Source organism: Drosophila busckii, chromosome 2L, assembly GCF_011750605.1.
Source record: "Drosophila busckii strain San Diego stock center, stock number 13000-0081.31 chromosome 2L, ASM1175060v1, whole genome shotgun sequence".
Taxonomy (NCBI): domain Eukaryota; kingdom Metazoa; phylum Arthropoda; class Insecta; order Diptera; family Drosophilidae; genus Drosophila; species Drosophila busckii.
This window is the reverse complement of record NC_046604.1, coordinates 12326802-12344794: the sequence shown is the minus strand read 5'-3', so window position 1 is coordinate 12344794 and position 17993 is coordinate 12326802. Positions and strand designations below refer to the sequence as shown.

At 51.2% G+C, this 17993-nt stretch overlaps 1 protein-coding gene across 1 annotated transcript; it reads left to right on the top strand.

The window, feature by feature from the left end:
* The first annotated feature begins 189 nt into the window (after window positions 1–189).
* On the top strand, window positions 190–17658 carry LOC108605568 (protein purity of essence). Its single transcript, XM_017995338.2, has 15 exons — window positions 190–548; window positions 712–806; window positions 1017–1420; window positions 1477–3625; window positions 3684–4199; window positions 4257–6847; window positions 6904–10304; window positions 10388–10592; window positions 10655–11338; window positions 11395–12183; window positions 12241–13148; window positions 13209–13700; window positions 13760–15767; window positions 15824–17420; window positions 17484–17658. The coding sequence occupies exons 1-15, from the start codon at window positions 427–429 to the stop codon at window positions 17588–17590; spliced, it is 16068 nt and encodes a 5355-aa protein (XP_017850827.1). The 5' UTR covers window positions 190–426; the 3' UTR covers window positions 17591–17658.
* The last annotated feature ends 335 nt before the right edge of the window (window positions 17659–17993 follow it).

The following is a 17993-nucleotide window of genomic DNA, read 5'->3' as shown; positions in this document are numbered from 1 at the left end:
GTTGTAAGCTTACATACAGTAGAATTTTCAGTTGTACAAATGACTAGGTAGGCTTTGCATTTTTATATTTTATTACTGTGGGGATTATACATATTTTGTACTTGCAATTTGAGTTCATTTTAAGAAAATAAATCTCTTGCAAACAGCACAAACAATTTTCGGTATAGTGCAAGTAGTTGACAACACTATCAGCTGTTTGTACAATTAGTTTTTACGCAAGGGCGAAAGAAAAGCTTGTGATACATTTTACATTTTCCAACGGTACGTAAACAAAGAGTACGCCCACGCAGCCACAACAAAAGTGCTGCTAAAAGTGAGTAGCAAAGCAGCTGCTGCGCTGACACACTCAAAAGCGCAAAAGGAAAACGAATACAAAGAAGAAGAACTATACAAAAGCGAAACGTCGCTTAGAAATTCATTCGAAAGATGTCGGCGCATAGCGGAGGAACTATGGATTGGCATGCGGTTGTGAAACCGTTGCTATCCAATCGAACTGGCACTTTAACCAAAACCGAAACATTTAATTTATTGAAAGCAATAACCAAAAGGTAAGTGGATATACAAATAATATGAATTTTGTAGCTTTTTTCAACAAAATGGCGCAGTTGAAAATTTTGTTCGTCTGCAAGGTGACTTGCGAAAATTAAATATGGCGACTGTGATGAAATTTTTTCGACAAAAGTTTATTGTTTAACAAAATGATTTTTACAGTGAAAACGAATTTTTCGATGATGAAAGTAATTATACACAATTCTATACCGCATTTGCGGCGCTGGCGGCCGACAAAATCATGCAAATCAAGTCGAGTAAGTAAAAAAGAAAAAATTTACCCCTTTTGGCTCTGCCCCCTTGGCGTAATGATTTTTCACAGGCTAAAGAAAATGCATTAAACTGATGCGTGACTCATGCCAGTTGTTTTTATTTTTAATAGCATATGTATATAGCATATATGTATGTGTGTATGTGTGTGGTTATTCTAACTAAGAAATTTTTATTCTTGTGTCTTTGTTTAATAGTTTGCCAGACGCAAATCTCACAGCTGCACGATGCAAGCGCTGTGCTCATACGCTTTATGCTCTACAGACTGCCCAAGGTGTCTGTGTATGAGCTTAAATGGCTGCTAGCAGCGCTCAAAATGATGCTAGAGGGACGCGACAATAACAACAGCAGCGCCGGACCTAGTGCAGCACAATTTAATTATAATGAAGTTGCAGCGCTGCTCAAGAGCGCCAAGCATCCAGAATCGAATGCTAAAAGCAGTGGCAGCAGCAGCACTAGCACAGAAAAGGATTCTCCCAAGTCGGAGATAAAACGTTCACGCTCGGATTTGTCTACAGTCATATTGCAGCAGCTGCTGGCGCCACTAGAGGCGGGCAAGATGACTTGGTTACCATTAAGCGAGGAGATTAATGATTGCACTGTAAGCTAGCTGAAATAATACTGCTTTTCAAACTTTGCTAACGTACATTTTTTTAGGAGCAACTGCTGGCAGCCAATGTGGAATACTTTCAAGCACAAAACGGCGTGGATACGTTGCTTGATGTGGGCATCGCTTTGCCCATACTCAATCGCTATCGCGCTAAATATGTGGAAACTATAGTAGGCGGCAAACCTTTATACTTGCCGCTGACGCAATTGGAAGCCGGCAACGTAAAGTCTGCCATGACGCATATGCTTACAGACTTGTGCATCTTGGGGCAGGCACATTCACTTATAGCGCTTCAACCTTTGACACCAAGTCGCATCGAGAAGCTCTCAATGTGCGGCATAGCTGCGCTTTATAACGCTGTGCTTACTTCCATAGCAGCCAGCGTGCTGAACATGTGCCAGGCCAGCAGCAGTGCTCAAAAACAAACGGTGGTGGCTAGCACAAGTCAAGGCAGCGCTGCAGGCGGCGGTGGTAGCACCAGCAGTGGAGCTGGCGGCAACGCCCAGACGGATGACTTTGAGGAGCAAGCATGCGGCATAGTAAACAAAGCGCTGGAAATTTATACTAGCATTGGACACATGTTTAAATCAGCAGCACGCATGCATGTCTATCAGAATCATTTATGTTATGGCGCATGGTTGCTCATAAGTGGCATACAAGGTGCCATGGGCGCTTCCGGCAGCAGCAACAGCAGCGCTGGCAAATGCAGCGAGGCCACGCCCAGCACGCCCATAGCGCGTGTTAATCTCTTTAAAGTGCAGCAAGGATTTGGTGAACTAAATGCAGCCATAGCTAATCATAGCATCAAATTGCTGTCGGAGCTAATAGATGATCTCAAAATAGAAACAGCCTGCGGTGCAGCGACAACCACAACAGAGCTAAATGTTAATCTGGAGGCAGACGCTGCTCAGTTCGATATATTGCAGAATTATAGCGCACTGCAGCGCATAGTGCGTGTGCTTAATACGGCGACACTGCATCAGTTGTTCACCTTCCTGGCCACCGTCTCTTATCGCAAAGCTTGCAGCTTGAAACGCGCCAGCGCCAAGGATCGCACTGAATGCGAACCCATAAGCTACTCAGACTCTACTACTTACTTTAATGATTCGCTCTCCTGCTCGGACAACTCGGAAGAGGATGACAGCGAGAGTTACTTGGGACATTGGTTTAAGGAGACGCTGTCGCCAGAGACTCACGATGATAACGCCAATGCCTGCAGCCAAGAGCGCAATGGCGAACAAAAGTCTGTGCTTGTGCCCAAGCTGGATGAACCACACGAGTATCTGGACTTGGCTGCAGATATCTTCTGCTTTCTTGATCAGTTTCTGGCCAATCGTCATGCCTACATGCAGCGCTACGTCAAGGCGGGTGTAAGCGATCAACAAATGCTGCTTATGGCCAATATAATCAAAGACTTTGATCGCGATGTTATGCGCCAGGACGGTGGTGGCGCTAATATTAATGCCAACAACGAAACCGGCGCTAATGCCAATTGGCAAACAGCCATGCTGCGTTTCTCTGGCGCCGCCGGACGTTATCTACACAATCTAATATCCACATCACTGCTCTCGGAGCAGCTGCAATCAAATCTGCTGCAACATTTATGCATCTCACCCTGGTCGACGGATACGAATAGTTGGCCATTGCAAGTGTATCCCAGCACGCTCTCAGTGCTGGTGCAGATTTTATTGTTGAAGCCCACACAAGAGAAGGAAGCTGCTTGTCTATCGGTGTGGCATCGTCTCATCAACACTTTGGTGGAAGGCGTTTGTTCCAACAGCTCAGCCAGCGATGCAGATTTTGAGGATCTAAACATAGAGCATGCGCAGCTCTTGCTTTTCCTATTCCACTCGCTGAATCTTATGCAAAAGAAGTCCATATTGCTGTTGACAGCTGGCGGAGTCATACGCTGCGCTGATGTTTGTCGTGGCATCAGCTCCGAGCGCATTGTGCGCAACAGTCAAATGATGTTGCTATCGCGCCTGCTGCTCTTCCTAGAATATTTGATGAAGCACTTGTATAATGCGCCCTTGGAGCTGCTAGATCAGGTGCGTTGGAATTTGTTTAGTGTCAGCAGCATGCCGGATACGCAAAAGATTACGGACTTGCTTAATAGTCGCACCAAGTTGAATGCGTATTGTCGCATCGATATTGAGGAAAAGTTTCGCAAGGCGCCCAGCAGTGATTATAACTCATGTACGTATTTTAGAACTTATATAATATTACAGCTCTAATTTGTTTGTATGCCTTGCAGTCATACGCCCCACATTTTATTCCTTGGTCACTGGCGATCCCACAAAATCGCATTGGGCGCATGAATTTAAACTGGATGGTCTTGCTTGGAATTTCATACTCTGCACGCCGGATAAACTCAAGTATCCGCTGCTTGTGGATGCTTTAATTGATATATTGGCTATTACGGATATGTCAGCGCATGCCAAGGATAAGGATAACATCTATACGCGTTGCACCATGCAGTATTGCTTTAGCATTGCTTGGAAGCTGCTGCTGGGACTGCCGCCCTCGACGTCGCATGTGGAAGCGTTGAAGACCGAACGTGCGCCCAATTTGCATTCATTGATGTGGAGCATACGCTGTCCCTTGGCCAGCTCACATTATCTAATGGTCAACAGCTTGATTAAGCAGGGCATGTACACACAGTTTGCCGAAAGCTTGTGGAATCATGTGGGCGATCGTGCCAGTGATATACGCTACAATCTCAAGCAAACGCTGCTGGGTGTGGAGGCTTTCAACAAGCAGCTGAGCAAGGGTAAGTAACTGAGCTATGTGTGCTTAGTATAGACTAATTTATGTGCTGTTCTTTTAGCTACGCCCAATGCACGTCTATCCGAGCTCATACTGTTTGATGCGCTTGTGGGTCACATGCAAGCTCTAGCCTGGGCGGACAAGGCGGGCTTTAAACTGCAGCGCAAGGAGAGCGATAGCGACAGTTTGACTTCAGACAGTCGTGAGCGTGACACTTCCAGCGCTGTAACCGAACCGGATGTTTACAGCTCCAGCGAGTCTATAGATGAGCAGCAATCCAAGCAAACTGAAGACAGCATTATAACGCCTGGCGAGCTGCTGGAACGCACGCAGCTGAGCAATGAACTTATGCTAAAGCTTGTAGAGAGCTATAATCTATTGTCGCAATTGGTGAAACAGCAAATGTTGAAACAGCTGTCGGGCTCAACACCAGAGCAAGCGCTTAATATCATTGTGCCCGTAGTAAGCGATAAGCCTGCCATAATGCTGGAACTACATGCTGCCTTCTTGAAGCTGCTGCCCAATGAGGATAAGCAACAGATAGCCAATGAATGGCCCAAGTGTCTGATGGTCAGCGATGAAGCCTTTAATGGCAAACAGTATCCCGTCGAGCCGTATACGCTGCATGTTATCGATGCACACATAACCGAGCTAACCAAATCCAACACCTATGCCACCTTGCATACATTGAAGCACTGCCTGAAGAGCATTCTACAGCTGCTGGAGCTGCTGTTGCCTTATTGCACAGCTATAAGTGAAATGGAAACGCAGTTGAAGCCAATGCTCATAGCCAGCATGATGGACATGCGCACGGACTATTTGCAAACCCAAGCGGAGCAGTGCCTGCGTGAAATTCTACAGAATATGACACCAGAGGCGCATAAGCAGCTGCTATTCGAGCATATGATCAGTCATTGCTATCGCATGCTTATCGACTTTGCCAATGAGTTGAAAGCGCCTGCAGCGCCGGACCAACAGCAGCAGCAGCAGCAGCCGGAGCGTGCGCTCTTCAATGAATCCATGCTGTTTGCTGTGCTCAAGACTATGATCAAAATGCTGGAGTTTCCCATTGCGGTGCAGGCTATGCGTCAGTTCTTCAAGCAGCAAGCGGCAGGCAGTTTGACCAATCTGCTTTTATCCTTTGCTGGCACGACGCTGCCGCTGAGTTATGCGCGCAAAATGTTGCAATTTGTGCAGCGCTTGTTTGAGCAGGCGGCACAGCCTGAGGCGGTATTCCAGCATGAGGAGCTAGTGGAATGCTTTGGCGAGCTGGCTTCGGTGGATGTGGCGCGTTTGAAGCTTTGGCTGGCGCATATAATTTATGGCCCAGTGGTAGCCAACAATACCAGCAGCTGTGATGCTTCCAGCAAGCTCTTGACCAGTGTAGTGCAGCCTTCGAGCAGCTCCAGCTCCAATGCGCAGACGCCCACCAATATGGCTACTGTTTCAGCTATGCCCAGCATCTCTGATCAACTGGATGCCATGGACATAGACTACGATTGCACAGCCGCGCCGCCAACAGCACCAAATGCTTCACAAATGTTGAGCTTGTGGCAAACGGCGAATCAGCCACAGCAGCATTCAGAGGACTCCTCGCAAGCAGGCGAAGCTCAAGCCACAGATGCACCACGCAATGGCGCCTTGCTGCTGAGCTTTGTCAAGGCCTTGGTGCGTGATCAGCCCGCAGCCGCGCAGCTGGCGTCGCCTTTATTCCTAGCGCTGCTGCAGCTGGGACAGAATTTGATTACGCCACCGCAGGATGGTTGCGACTTTGCAGATGTGCTGCAGATTATGATTACTTTGGCGGATGCAGCGCCGGCACGTGGGCATGTCACGTTGTTCAATACGACGCTGCTTTGGCTAGAGCTGGCCAAGCTGCAGCTTCCGGACAAGCAGCTGCGTCATGCGGAGAATGTGAGCGCCTTGCTGCGCTATCTAAGCGAACTGCTGCAGGGCATTGGCTATCGCGGCAGCCGTCAGCATCTGCCGCCTTGGGATGATGAGCTGCAGTCGGACATGGATGAGCTGTACGATGAGCTGGCCGATGAGCAGCAGGAGCAGGACTCGCTGCTCGATGACTCCGATGAGGATACGCTTAACAATAAGCTCTGCACTTTTTCTCAGACACAAAAGGAGTTTATGAATCAGCATTGGTATCATTGCCACACTTGCAACATGATCAATACTGTGGGCGTTTGCTCGGTGTGCGCGCGCGTTTGCCACAAGGGGCACGATGTTAGCTATGCCAAGTATGGCAACTTTTTCTGCGACTGCGGCGCCAAGGAGGATGGCAGCTGTCAAGCATTGAGTCGTCGTTCGGCTAGCAATGGCGATGGACGCGATGGCTACGCTCCAGCTCACATGGGCATGCTGGCTGGCGGTAAGAAACGTGGCACGCCTGTTGGCGCGCAGCTGCGCAAGGATTCGTTGAATAGTGAGCGCATTTCGCTGCTGGCCAAGCTGCTCGAGCCGCATCGCGAGGCACTGCAGCAGCCGGAACAGTGGCTGCTTGTGGTGCGTTGCATCTTGGAGTACTTTGATGTGTTGTTGCCATCGATACGCGAGAACTGCACGCTCTACAGCATTGTAGGCTGCCACAAGCGTGCCACATCAGCAGTGGAGCGACTGCATCAGCTGGAGCAGCAATTCCAAGTAAGCGTACACTCTTCATCAATATGATGTGCAGCATTTAATGTTTTCCATTTTAGGTAACCGATCAGCTAATGTTTGCCACGCTGGGCAGCCAGGAGGGCGCCTTTGAAAATGTGCGCATGAACTATTCCGGAGATCAAGGACAGACTATCAAGCATCTCATCTCCTCGGGCGTAGTGCGCCGCGTAGCCTTCTGTTGCTTATCCTCACCACATGGTCGTCGTCAGCAGCTGGCCGTGTCACATGAGAAGGGCAAGGTGACCATCTTGCAGTTGTCAGCGCTGCTGAAGCAGGCGGATGCCTCCAAGCGCAAATTGACGCTCACTCAACTCAGCTCAGCGCCCATAGCATGCACAGTGCTGTCGCTGGCAGCGAATCCCTGCAATGAGGACTGCTTGGCAGTGTGTGGACTCAAGGAGTGCCATGTGCTTACCTTCTCCAGCAATGGCAGCACCAATGAACACATATTGGTTACTCCACAACTGGACAATGGCAACTATATCAAGAAGGCAGTATGGCTGCCAGGCTCGCAAACGTTGCTCGCTTTGGTCACATCGGACTATGTCAAGATCTACGATTTGGCTGTGGATACCATAAGTCCCAAGTACTATTATCTGGTGGCTGTTGGTCTAATACGCGACTGCACCTTTATGTACCAGGAGGGCGCCTACTATATGCTCACCTTTGCCAGCAGCGGTTACATCTACTATCAGGCGCTGGATGAGCAAAGTTTGGCCGTGCATGGCAATTTCTATGTGACCAATACGCTGGAGCTGAATCATCAGCACATAAAGGACACCAATGGACAAGTAGGCGGCGGTGGCGTCTCCATTTATTATTCACATGCGCTGCAGCTGCTCTTCTATAGCTACGCCTCCGGACGCAGCTTTGTCTCGCCGCTCACAAATGTCAATCAAGGGGTGAAGGGCATCTATCATTTGGACATTAACTCTACCGTTAAAAGCGCTTCCAAGGGCCCATTGCAGCCGCTGGTGCAGTGGACCGAAGTGCCAGGACATGCCGGCTTGATCTATGCCAATATGCAAACCTCCAATAATCCCATTATATTGATGTTAACGCCAGAGAATATTTATATGCAGGAGATTAAGGCGCAGTCGGCCAAGTCACGCATTATGGATGTCGTGGGCATACGTCATGCTGTGGCTGGTGTGGAGAAGACCACGCTGCTGCTGCTCTGCGAGGATGGCAGTCTGCGCATATTCAGCGCTCAGCCGGAGCTCACCAGCTATTGGCTTTCGCCCAGGGTGCAGCCGCTGGGCAATCAACTCTACGCTTCCAATTTGCTGCCCAAGTCGGCAGTGCAACGTAGCAAGCCGCTGAAGCTGCCACGTAAAAGCGCCGGCGGTGGCGGCGGCGGCAACAGCGCAGCAGCGGCACAAGCTGCAGCCAACAAGCAGCTGACCAGCGCAACTGGCGCGCCCATATTCCCAATTGATTTCTTCGAGCACTGCAGCATGCTGGCGGACGTGGAGTTCGGTGGCAACGATCTGCTGCAGATTTACAACAAGCAAAAGCTTAAGACCCGACTCTTCTCCACGGGCATGTTTGTGGCCAGCACGCGTGCCAATGGCTTCACCCTGGAGGTGTTGAACAATGATCCCAATGTGGTTATAGTGGGCGTACGCGTGCTGCTGGGCACACAGGATACGCAACGTGCGCCACAGTCGGTGAGCATTCTAGGACGCACTATACCCACTCCAGTGCGACGCGCGCGCTGGTTTGATATTCCGCTAACACGCGAGGAAATGCTGCAGTCGGATAAGCTGCTCAAAGTGGTGTTCGCCAAGTCACAGGATCCGGAGCATGTAACGCTGCTGGACTGCATTGAAGTGTACGGCAAGTCCAAGGAGCTAGTGGGCTGGCCGGATGACAGCGAGGATTTGAATGCCAATGCTGGCGTAGCTACGGCTACAGCTCAAGCTGCTGCTGCTTTGAATGCTGCTGCCGTTTGCAACTTTGTCGAGGGCTACCACAGCATCACCCAGCTGGATCGCATGTGCTCGCATCTGCTCGAGGTGCTGGACTGCGCGCTAAGCCTGCTCAACTCTGGCTCGGGCGGTGTGGGCTCCACGTTGCGTCAGAAGGCGGTGAAGACTGCCAGCTCGCTGTTGCTGCTGCCCACGCCCAATCCCGTGCAGACTCAGGCACGCTATGTGCTGGCCACGCTCTATGCCAGTCGTGGCGCCTATCATGGCTACAAGGATGCGCTGCTGCTGCAATTCGTGCACAGCGAGCTGCTGGCCATGCAGCCCAAGCTCAGTCAGCTGGACAGCCTGCGCGAACTCGATCCGGAGGCGTTTTATCGCTTGGTGCTGCTGGTGCGCGGCATTGCCAATGCGCGCCCACAATCGCTGGCCAAGATTTGCGCCGACTCCAGCTATGATATAGTGCCGGCTCTGATGTCCATGCTGCTGGAGCTGCATAAGGTGACACCCGCGCTGGATGAGCCCTGCAATGTAGTGCGTCGTGGTCTATGTCAGCCTGAAACGATTGTCCACTGCCTGGTGGAGATTATGTACGGCTTTGCTCTGGCCGATGCCAGCCAAGTGCCACGCATGACCAAGTACTTCATTGAGCTGCTCAAGCATGAGGCGAGCGTCATCAGTCACAGCGCCAAGGAGGCGCTTATATTGCTGCTAAGTCCGCGCTTGAAGCGACGCAAGCTGGCCACCTCGGCAACGCCGCCGACCTGCTCCACGCCCACGCCTTCCAGCGCTGCTCTAGCCGCTCTGCAAGGTGCCGCCTCGCAAGCGGCCAGCGACATTATTGAAGAGGCTGCGGCAGCTGCAGTAGTGGATGCTGCTGCTGTTGTCGCTGCAGCTGAAGCTCTGCAGGAACCGGAGGCAGTGCAGCAGCCAGTGCAGCAAATGCTCAATCTGGAAGCCTTCATGGGCGGCGGCTTTCCACGCCTGCTGGGCCTGCCCGAGGATGCGGACGACGAGGCTATAATGGACATTGCCATTGCTCTGAGTCTGCAGCAGCATGGCGGCGATGCCAACGCTATGCAGTCGCTGCAGCAAGGACTGGCCAATCTTCAAGGCATACGCCTGCATGCTGCGGCCGCCGCAGCTGCTGCAGTCAATGTGCAAGGTGGTGTTGGCGCTGCTGTGGATGCTGCAGGCTCGGATGACGATGAGGGCTCAAATGTCGCCACCGATGGCTCCACCTTGCGCACTTCACCCGCCGAGCCTGCGGGCAGTGGCGGCTCTGAAAGCGGCGGCAGCGGTGTGGAAAGCATTGGCGGCACCTCTGCGCGCAGCAGCAACTTTGGTGATCACGCTCAAGGTTCGCCACCGCGTCAAGGCAAGGATAGCGGCGAACAGGATGTAGAGTCGGAGCAGCCAGGCACAAGTGTTGCTGTCTTGAGTGCCATGAGCAGCAGCGAGGACAATGAAATCAATGAGGATGACAAGCTCAACAAGCTGCACGAACTGCGGTGAGTATAGCCATGAGTTGCCGACTCAGTTGCTCACGCTAGGGCTCAGTGGATTACTTGGTTAACTGTTTTTCCAATCTTAGCATTGCTGTGCTGGAAAGCATCATTGAGCATCTGAATACCTTTGATCTATGCAATGGACTGCAAGCCATACCGCTCATCCAAGTGATACTAATGCTTACCCAGGATCTCAATGGCAACAATGAGCGGGATCAGCAAGTGCTGCAGGAGCTGCTGCTGGCGCTGGTGGAGTATGTGGAAATTGGCAAACGTGGCGCTGCCACCAGAGTAAGTACCAAGCAGCAAAAGCTTGAAATGATTAGCCCATTAAATCTATTGTTTCACTTTAGATGGAAACCAAATGCGCTGGTAATGAAGTGCGTTTGGCTTTGCTCTCGCTCTTTGGCGTTATGATGGGCAAAACCAAGTCCAAGCAGTTGGGCACCACCTCGCCGCCGCATCAGTTCAAGGACAACAGCAGCTTTGTGGCCAGCACTACAGCGAATGTGTTGAGCAAGAGCGGCGCCTTTGTCTATGCGCTGGAGGCGCTCAACACGCTGCTGGTGCACTGGAAGCAACAGCTGGGCGATCCCTATGCGGCCACTGCTCAAGCTGGCGTAGCAGCTGCTGCCTCACCCAGTGGCCCAGGCACACAGCTGCTCAAGCCCATAAAGCATGGACCCAAGCCGGACATATCCATGCTGATACCACACAACTATTTGAAGAATTATCCGGACATTTTCGAGTGCTACGATGCGCTGCTCACGGAGATTATTGTGCGTCTGCCGTATCAGATTTTGCGTCTGAGCAGCGCACATCCGGATAACTACGACAGCGGCTTCTGTGAGGCCATGACCTTTACCTTATGCGAATATATGATGCTGAATCTAAATGCGCTGCTGCGTCGCCAGGTGCGCAAGCTGTTGATGTACATCTGCGGCAGCAAGGAGAAGTTCCGCATGTACCGCGACGGACACTCGCTGGACGCACATTTCCGTGTGGTGAAGCGTGTCTGCAGCATAGTGAGCAGCAAGGTGAGTTGGCGCACTTTATTTGAATATTTAAATTATCTTCTGTGTGTTTAACACAGACTGGCGCGCCTTACAATGTTAATCCGCCGCTTCTAAGCTACGACGCTTTGGTGGAGCTCACCGAGCACTTGCGCACTTGCCAGGAGATCAGTCAAATGCGCACGGGCAATTGGCAAAAGTTTTGTGTGGTGCATGAAGATGCGCTGGCCATGCTCATGGAGATTGCCTGCTATCAGCTGGACGATGGTGTCTCACCTATAATAATACAACTGCTGCAGGCAGCGCTTTGTCAGTTGCCACAACAACAGCTTGGCATTAAGCCGCCCACAGCAGCAGCACAGCAGGCTGTGGTGGTAGCAGCGGCGGCGGCACCAGCAGGCTCCACCAAGCTGCGCAGTGAGCGCGAGAAGAGCGAGGACACCGACACTGCTTACTACTCCAAGTTTGATCCAGCGCAGTGCAGCACATTTGTGCATCAAATCTTTCGCTATGCCAGCGATGCGCTCATCATACGCTTTGTGCGCATCTTTCTGCTGGAGAACAATGTAAGTCAGCTGCGCTGGCAGGCGCACAGCTTCATGACCGGACTCTTTGAGCATGCCAACGAGCGTCAGCGCGAAAAGCTGTTGAGCATCTTCTGGAATCTGTGGCCATTGGTGCCGAGCTATGGACGCCGCACTGCGCAGTTTGTGGATCTGCTGGGCTACTTAACGCTGAGCACACGCAGCATTAATGATCGTCTGCCGGAGTTTGTTACACGTGCCGTCGAGGTGCTGCGTCAGCAGAACGAACTGCTCTGCAAGCATCCCAATGCGCCCATCTACACTACGCTGGAGTCCATACTGCAGGTTCGTCTCGTTAACTATTTAATTTAAACATTTTCTTTAATAAAATCTATTGCTTAGGTAAATGGCTACTATTTGGAATCGGAGCCCTGCCTGGTGTGCAACAATCCGGAGGTGCCTATGGCCAACATCAAGCTGCCTTCGGTTAAGTCCGACTCCAAGTATACAACCACTACAATGATTTACAAGCTGGTGCAGTGTCATACCATCTCCAAGCTCATAGTGCGCATCGCTGATCTTAAGCGCACCAAGATGGTGCGCACCATCAATATCTACTACAACAATCGTTCCGTGCAGGCGGTGGTCGAGCTGAAGAATCGTCCAGCGCTTTGGCACAAGGCACGCAGCGTCGCCTTGCAGTCCGGCCAGACTGAGCTCAAGGTGGACTTCCCTCTGCCCATTACCGCTTGCAATCTAATGATTGAGTTTGCCGACTTTTATGAAACTGTAAGCGGCTCCAGCGAGAACTTGCAGTGTCCACGCTGCAGTGCAGCTGTGCCCGCTTACCCAGGCGTCTGTGGCAATTGCGGCGAGAATGTATTCCAATGCCACAAGTGCCGTGCCATCAACTACGATGAGAAGGATCCGTTCCTTTGCCATTCGTGCGGCTTTTGCAAATATGCCAAATTCGATTTCAGCATGTACGCGCGTGTTTGCTGCGCTGTCGATCCCATTGAGTCTGCCGAGGATCGCGCCAAGACTGTGCAGTTGATACACAGCTCGCTGGAGCGTGCCGATCGCATCTATCGCCAGTTGCTGACCAACAAGCAAATGCTGGAGCTGTTGATACAAAAGGTTGCAGAGCATCGCAGCAGCGATCGCCTAGTGGAGGATAATATGGGCAGTGTGCATAGCACCTCGCAGGTGAACAAGATTATACAGCTGCTGGCGCAGAAATATTGCGTGGAATCTCGCACGAGCTTCGAAGAGCTGTCCAAGATTGTGCAGAAGGTTAAAGCCTGTCGCAGGTGAGTCCACAAGTTAAACCTTCTATACGCGCTGCTTCTAATCTATATTTCTTTTTATAGCGAACTCGTGGCCTACGATCGCCAGCAGCAGGATCAGCCTAGTGGCGGCAATGCATCCGCTTTAAGTGCTGGCGGCGATGCAAATCTTTCAAACAATCGCTGCTATGGCTGCGCTCTGGCCAGCACCGAACAGTGCTTGACCTTGCTGCGCGCCATGGCCTACAACTATGACTGTCGCGTTGGTCTCTACTCGCAGGGACTGGTCAGCGAGCTGGCCGAGCACAATCTGCGTCGTGGCACGCCTCAGATACAAGAGGAAGTGCGCAACTTGCTGGTGGTGCTGACCAAGGATAATGCCGAGGCCTGTTTGCATCTGCTGCAGCTGGTGACGACGCGTGTTAAGAACGCGTTGATGGGTGCCATACCCTTGATTAGCCTGGAGGCAGCAGTGCATCAGGAGATGACGCTGCTGGAAGTACTGCTGGGTCAGGATGATGTCTGCTGGGAATATAAGCTTAAGGTTATATTCGAGCTGTTCATAAGCAATTGTCGGTGAGTTAAACATTGAATAGCCGAAAAAAAAAACAAATGCTTATGTTTTGCTCTTTTAGCTTACCACGTGGTCCTGTCACTTCAGTGCTCCATCCCTGCCTGCGCATTATGCAGAGCCTCATCTGCCCTGCGCTTCCCAACAAAGCCAATCCCAACAACAACAACAATGTCTCGCAGCAGCAGCCACAGCAGCCACAACAACAATTGCCGACAACCGAATTGTCCAGCATCAAACTGCTCGAAGGCAACACCATTGACTATCGCGCATGGCTAAGCTCTGAGCGCAATCACGATTATCAAGCGTGGAGCAGTCGCATGCCGAGCAGCCAAAGCAGCAACTTGAGTTTGACTACCAAGCAGCGCAGCAAGCAGAACAGCGAGAGCAGCAGCATCTCCAGCCAGAACAGCAGCCAGCAGAACAATAAAACTCCAGCTGAAGTACGCGCGCAGTTTTTGAGCGAGAAATATGCGCAACGCTGGCGTCAGTGTGTGCTGGATAAGGAGCAGGTCATACGACCGCTGGTGTTCCAGGCCAAGTGGATACAGCCGCTGCTCTTCAATGCCAATTCGCGTTTTGGTCGCCAGCTCGCATGCACTTTGCTCTCGGGACTGTGCCGCACCAACGAACGCAAGCAGCAGGCGCTAAATATGCTCACTGGTTTCCTCAAGCACGTGGGCGAGGCGGGCGAGGCTAGTGCAGAGTATTTGACGCTTTACATAAGCGTTGCCAGGCAAACTCCTTGGCTGCAGTATTTGGTGTTGCGTGGCGTGCTCGGCGACATTTCACAGCTGCTGGCAGTGGAAATAGCCAAGGTGCATCGCATGGAGGAGCATTCGCTGTCATCGGACTTGTCGCTAGGCTATGCGCTGCGTCAATATGTGGAGCTCCTATGGCTGTTCCTCGAGTGTCCCAATATTAGACGCACGTATAAGACGCGTCTGCTGGGTCCCGTGCTGGAGAGCTATCTAGCTTTGCGTAGTTTGGTGGTGCAGCGCACTAGACTCATCGATGATGCCCAAGAGAAGCTGCTGGAAATGCTGGAAGAGATGACCAGCGGCACGGAGGAGGAAACACGCGCATTCATGGAAATACTCATCGATACGGTGGAGAAAACGCGCGCCAATGACATCAAGACGCCAGTGTTTATATTCGAGCGTCTGTACTCCATTATACATCCGGAGGAGCATGATGAGAGTGAGTTCTATATGACGCTGGAGAAGGATCCGCAGCAGGAGGACTTTTTGCAGGGACGCATGTTGGGCAATCCGTATCCATCCAGTGAGGTGGGCCTTGGTCCGCTTATGCGCGATGTTAAAAACAAAATCTGCACAGACTGCGAGCTCATTGCGCTGCTGGAGGATGACAATGGCATGGAGCTGCTGGTCAACAATAAGATTATAAGCCTGGATCTGCCAGTCAAGGATGTTTATAAGAAAGTCTGGCTAGCCGAGGGCGGAGATCGTGATGCCATGCGCATTGTTTATCGCATGCGTGGACTGCTGGGCGATGCCACCGAAGAGTTTGTCGAAACGCTGAACAACAAGAGCCAGGAGCAAGTGGATACGGAGCAACTGTATCGCATGGCTAATGTCTTGGCTGATTGCAACGGACTGCGCGTCATGCTGGAACGCATTGGCAGCCTGCAGCGCATTTCGCGCCAGCGTGAGCTCATCCAAGTGCTGCTCAAGCTGTTCCTCATTTGCGTCAAGGTGCGTCGTTGCCAGGAGGTGCTCTGCCAGCCCGAAATCGGCGCCATCAATACGCTGCTCAAGGTGCTGCAAATGTGTCTGCAATCGGAGAATGATTCCATACAGTCGGCGGTGACCGAGCAGCTGCTGGAGATTATGGAAACCATACTGTCCAAGGCTGCCAGCGATACTTTGGATTCGTTCTTGCAATTCTCACTGACCTTTGGTGGTCCGGAATATGTCAGCGCACTGATCTCCTGCACCGATTGCCCCAATGTGCGCAATAATCCTTCAGTGCTGCGTCATCTTATCCGTGTGCTTGCCGCACTCGTCTATGGCAATGAGGTCAAAATGGCGCTGCTCTGCGAACACTTCAAGGTGAGTTGGATTTATTGAAAATAAAATAAATTATTCATATATTTATTTGTTTGCAGCATACGCTGGACTTTAATCGCTTCGACACGGAACGCACTACGGAGGAGGAATTCAAGCTGGAGCTGTTCTGCGTGCTGACCAATCAGATCGAGCACAATTGCATTGGCGGCACACTCAAGGACTACATTGTGGGTCTGGGCATAGTGGAGCGTGCGCTGGCCTACATCACCGAACATGCGCCTTGTGTCAAGCCCACGCTGCTGCGCACCGACTCCGATGAGCTGAAGGAGTTCATCTCGCGACCCAGTTTGAAGTATATACTGCGCTTCCTTACTGGCCTGGCGAATCATCACGAAGCCACGCAGCTTGCCATCAGCAAGGATATCATACCAATTATACATCGTTTGGAGCAGGTGTCTAGCGATGAGCATGTGGGCAGTCTGGCTGAGAATCTGCTGGAAGCCCTCAGCACAGATGCAGCCACCGCCTCGCGTGTGCAACAAGTGCGCGACTTTACGCGCGCCGAGAAGAAGCGACTGGCTATGGCCACGCGTGAGAAGCAGTTGGATGCGCTGGGCATGCGCACCAATGAGAAGGGTCAGGTAACAGCCAAGGGCTCCATATTGCAAAAGATTGAAAAGCTGCGCGATGAAACGGGCTTGACCTGCTTCATTTGCCGCGAGGGCTACGCCTGCCAGCCGGAAAAGGTGCTGGGCATCTATACGTTCACCAAGCGCTGCAATGTGGAGGAGTTTGAGCTAAAGTCGCGCAAGACCATTGGCTACACCACTGTGACCCACTTCAATGTCGTGCATGTGGACTGTCATACGTCGGCCATACGCCTAACACGCGGACGCGATGAATGGGAACGCGCCAGTCTGCAGAATGCCAACACACGCTGCAATGGTCTGCTGCCGCTCTGGGGTCCAGCTGTGGGCGAGGCCGCCTTCTCGGGCTGCATGACGCGCCACAGCAGCTACATGCAGGAGAGCACTCAACGCTGCGATATCAGCTACACCAGCAGCGTACACGACTTAAAGCTGCTGCTCATACGCTTTGCCTGGGAGCGCAGTTTCCACGACGATGCCGGCGGCGGTGGACCTCAGTCCAATATGCACTTTGTGCCCTATTTGCTCTTCTATGCGGTCTACTTGCTGCTCTCCTCACGCTCGGCCGCGCGCGATGCCAAGACGCTGCTCAATTATATAACGACAGCGCCTTCGGAAAAGTGGCTGGAGTGTGGCTATGAGGTGGATGGACCACTTTATATGCTCACCATTTCGCTGTCGCTGCACAGTCGTGAGCTGTGGTTCAAGCACAAGATGGCGCATTTGAAGCGTTTGCTGGTTGTTGCCCAGGCGCGTCATGTTTCGCCATCGGTGCAATGCAAGGCGTTGCTTTCGCCGGCGGATCGCCAAGCGAAGGAGTATAGTGTCTATAAGCCGTTCCTTATGATGTGGGCGCTGGTGGATTTGATCTATAATACACTCTTCATCACGGTCAACACACCCAAGGAGGAGGATTGGCCTGCATCGATCTTTGAATACATACGCAAGAACGATGAGGGTCTGCTCAAGTCTACGGATAGCGTATTGCAAACGCTTACGGATGAGTATCTGCCCTGCACCTCGTTTGCTGAATTCTGCGATGTTGCCGGTATGTAGCTTGAACTCGAACTTAATATTTGTTATAAACAATTTACAATTTACTTTATCTTAGGCTTATTGCATATTATCGAGGAGCCGGATAGCTTTATTGAGCAACTGCTCAGTTCCCTGCCCACCACCTCTGCAGCCGTCGCCTCCACATCAGCTAGCTCTAGTTAAAAGATTCAGCATGATCAGCTGCTTATACTTACCATACATATAATTATCTATATATAATATATATTTATCACTTTAAATATTTAATCAATAAAATTATTCGTTTGCACAATGAGCTTGCGTGATTTTTAATTGGCGGCACCTTCAACAGGATAGGCCAAATCCTTGGGAATTTGAAATAATTTGGATTTCAGGATTCACAGGATTAAATTCTATCGAACTGCATTAAAAAATATAAATGGAATTAACTTGAATTTTTTTAGTACCAAGCAAGGAAATAAGTGCCAAAAACCAAAAAATATCGTTTAAAAGCGAAACTACAAGAAGGATTTCAATGTCCTTCGGCAAGTTAATAGTCCTTTTGACGCAGCATCGTTTGGCACTAATTGTGTCCTGATCCTCCAAA

Coding starts and splice junctions, on each gene's coding strand:
- LOC108605568 (XM_017995338.2), top strand. CDS start 427: ATGTCGGCGCATAGCGGAGGAACTATGGATTGGCATGCGGTTGTGAAA. Junction 10,593..10,654: donor AACGTGGCGCTGCCACCAGA/GTAAGTACCAAG, acceptor GTTTCACTTTAG/ATGGAAACCAAATGCGCTGG. Junction 13,149..13,208: donor AAGGTTAAAGCCTGTCGCAG/GTGAGTCCACAA, acceptor TTCTTTTTATAG/CGAACTCGTGGCCTACGATC.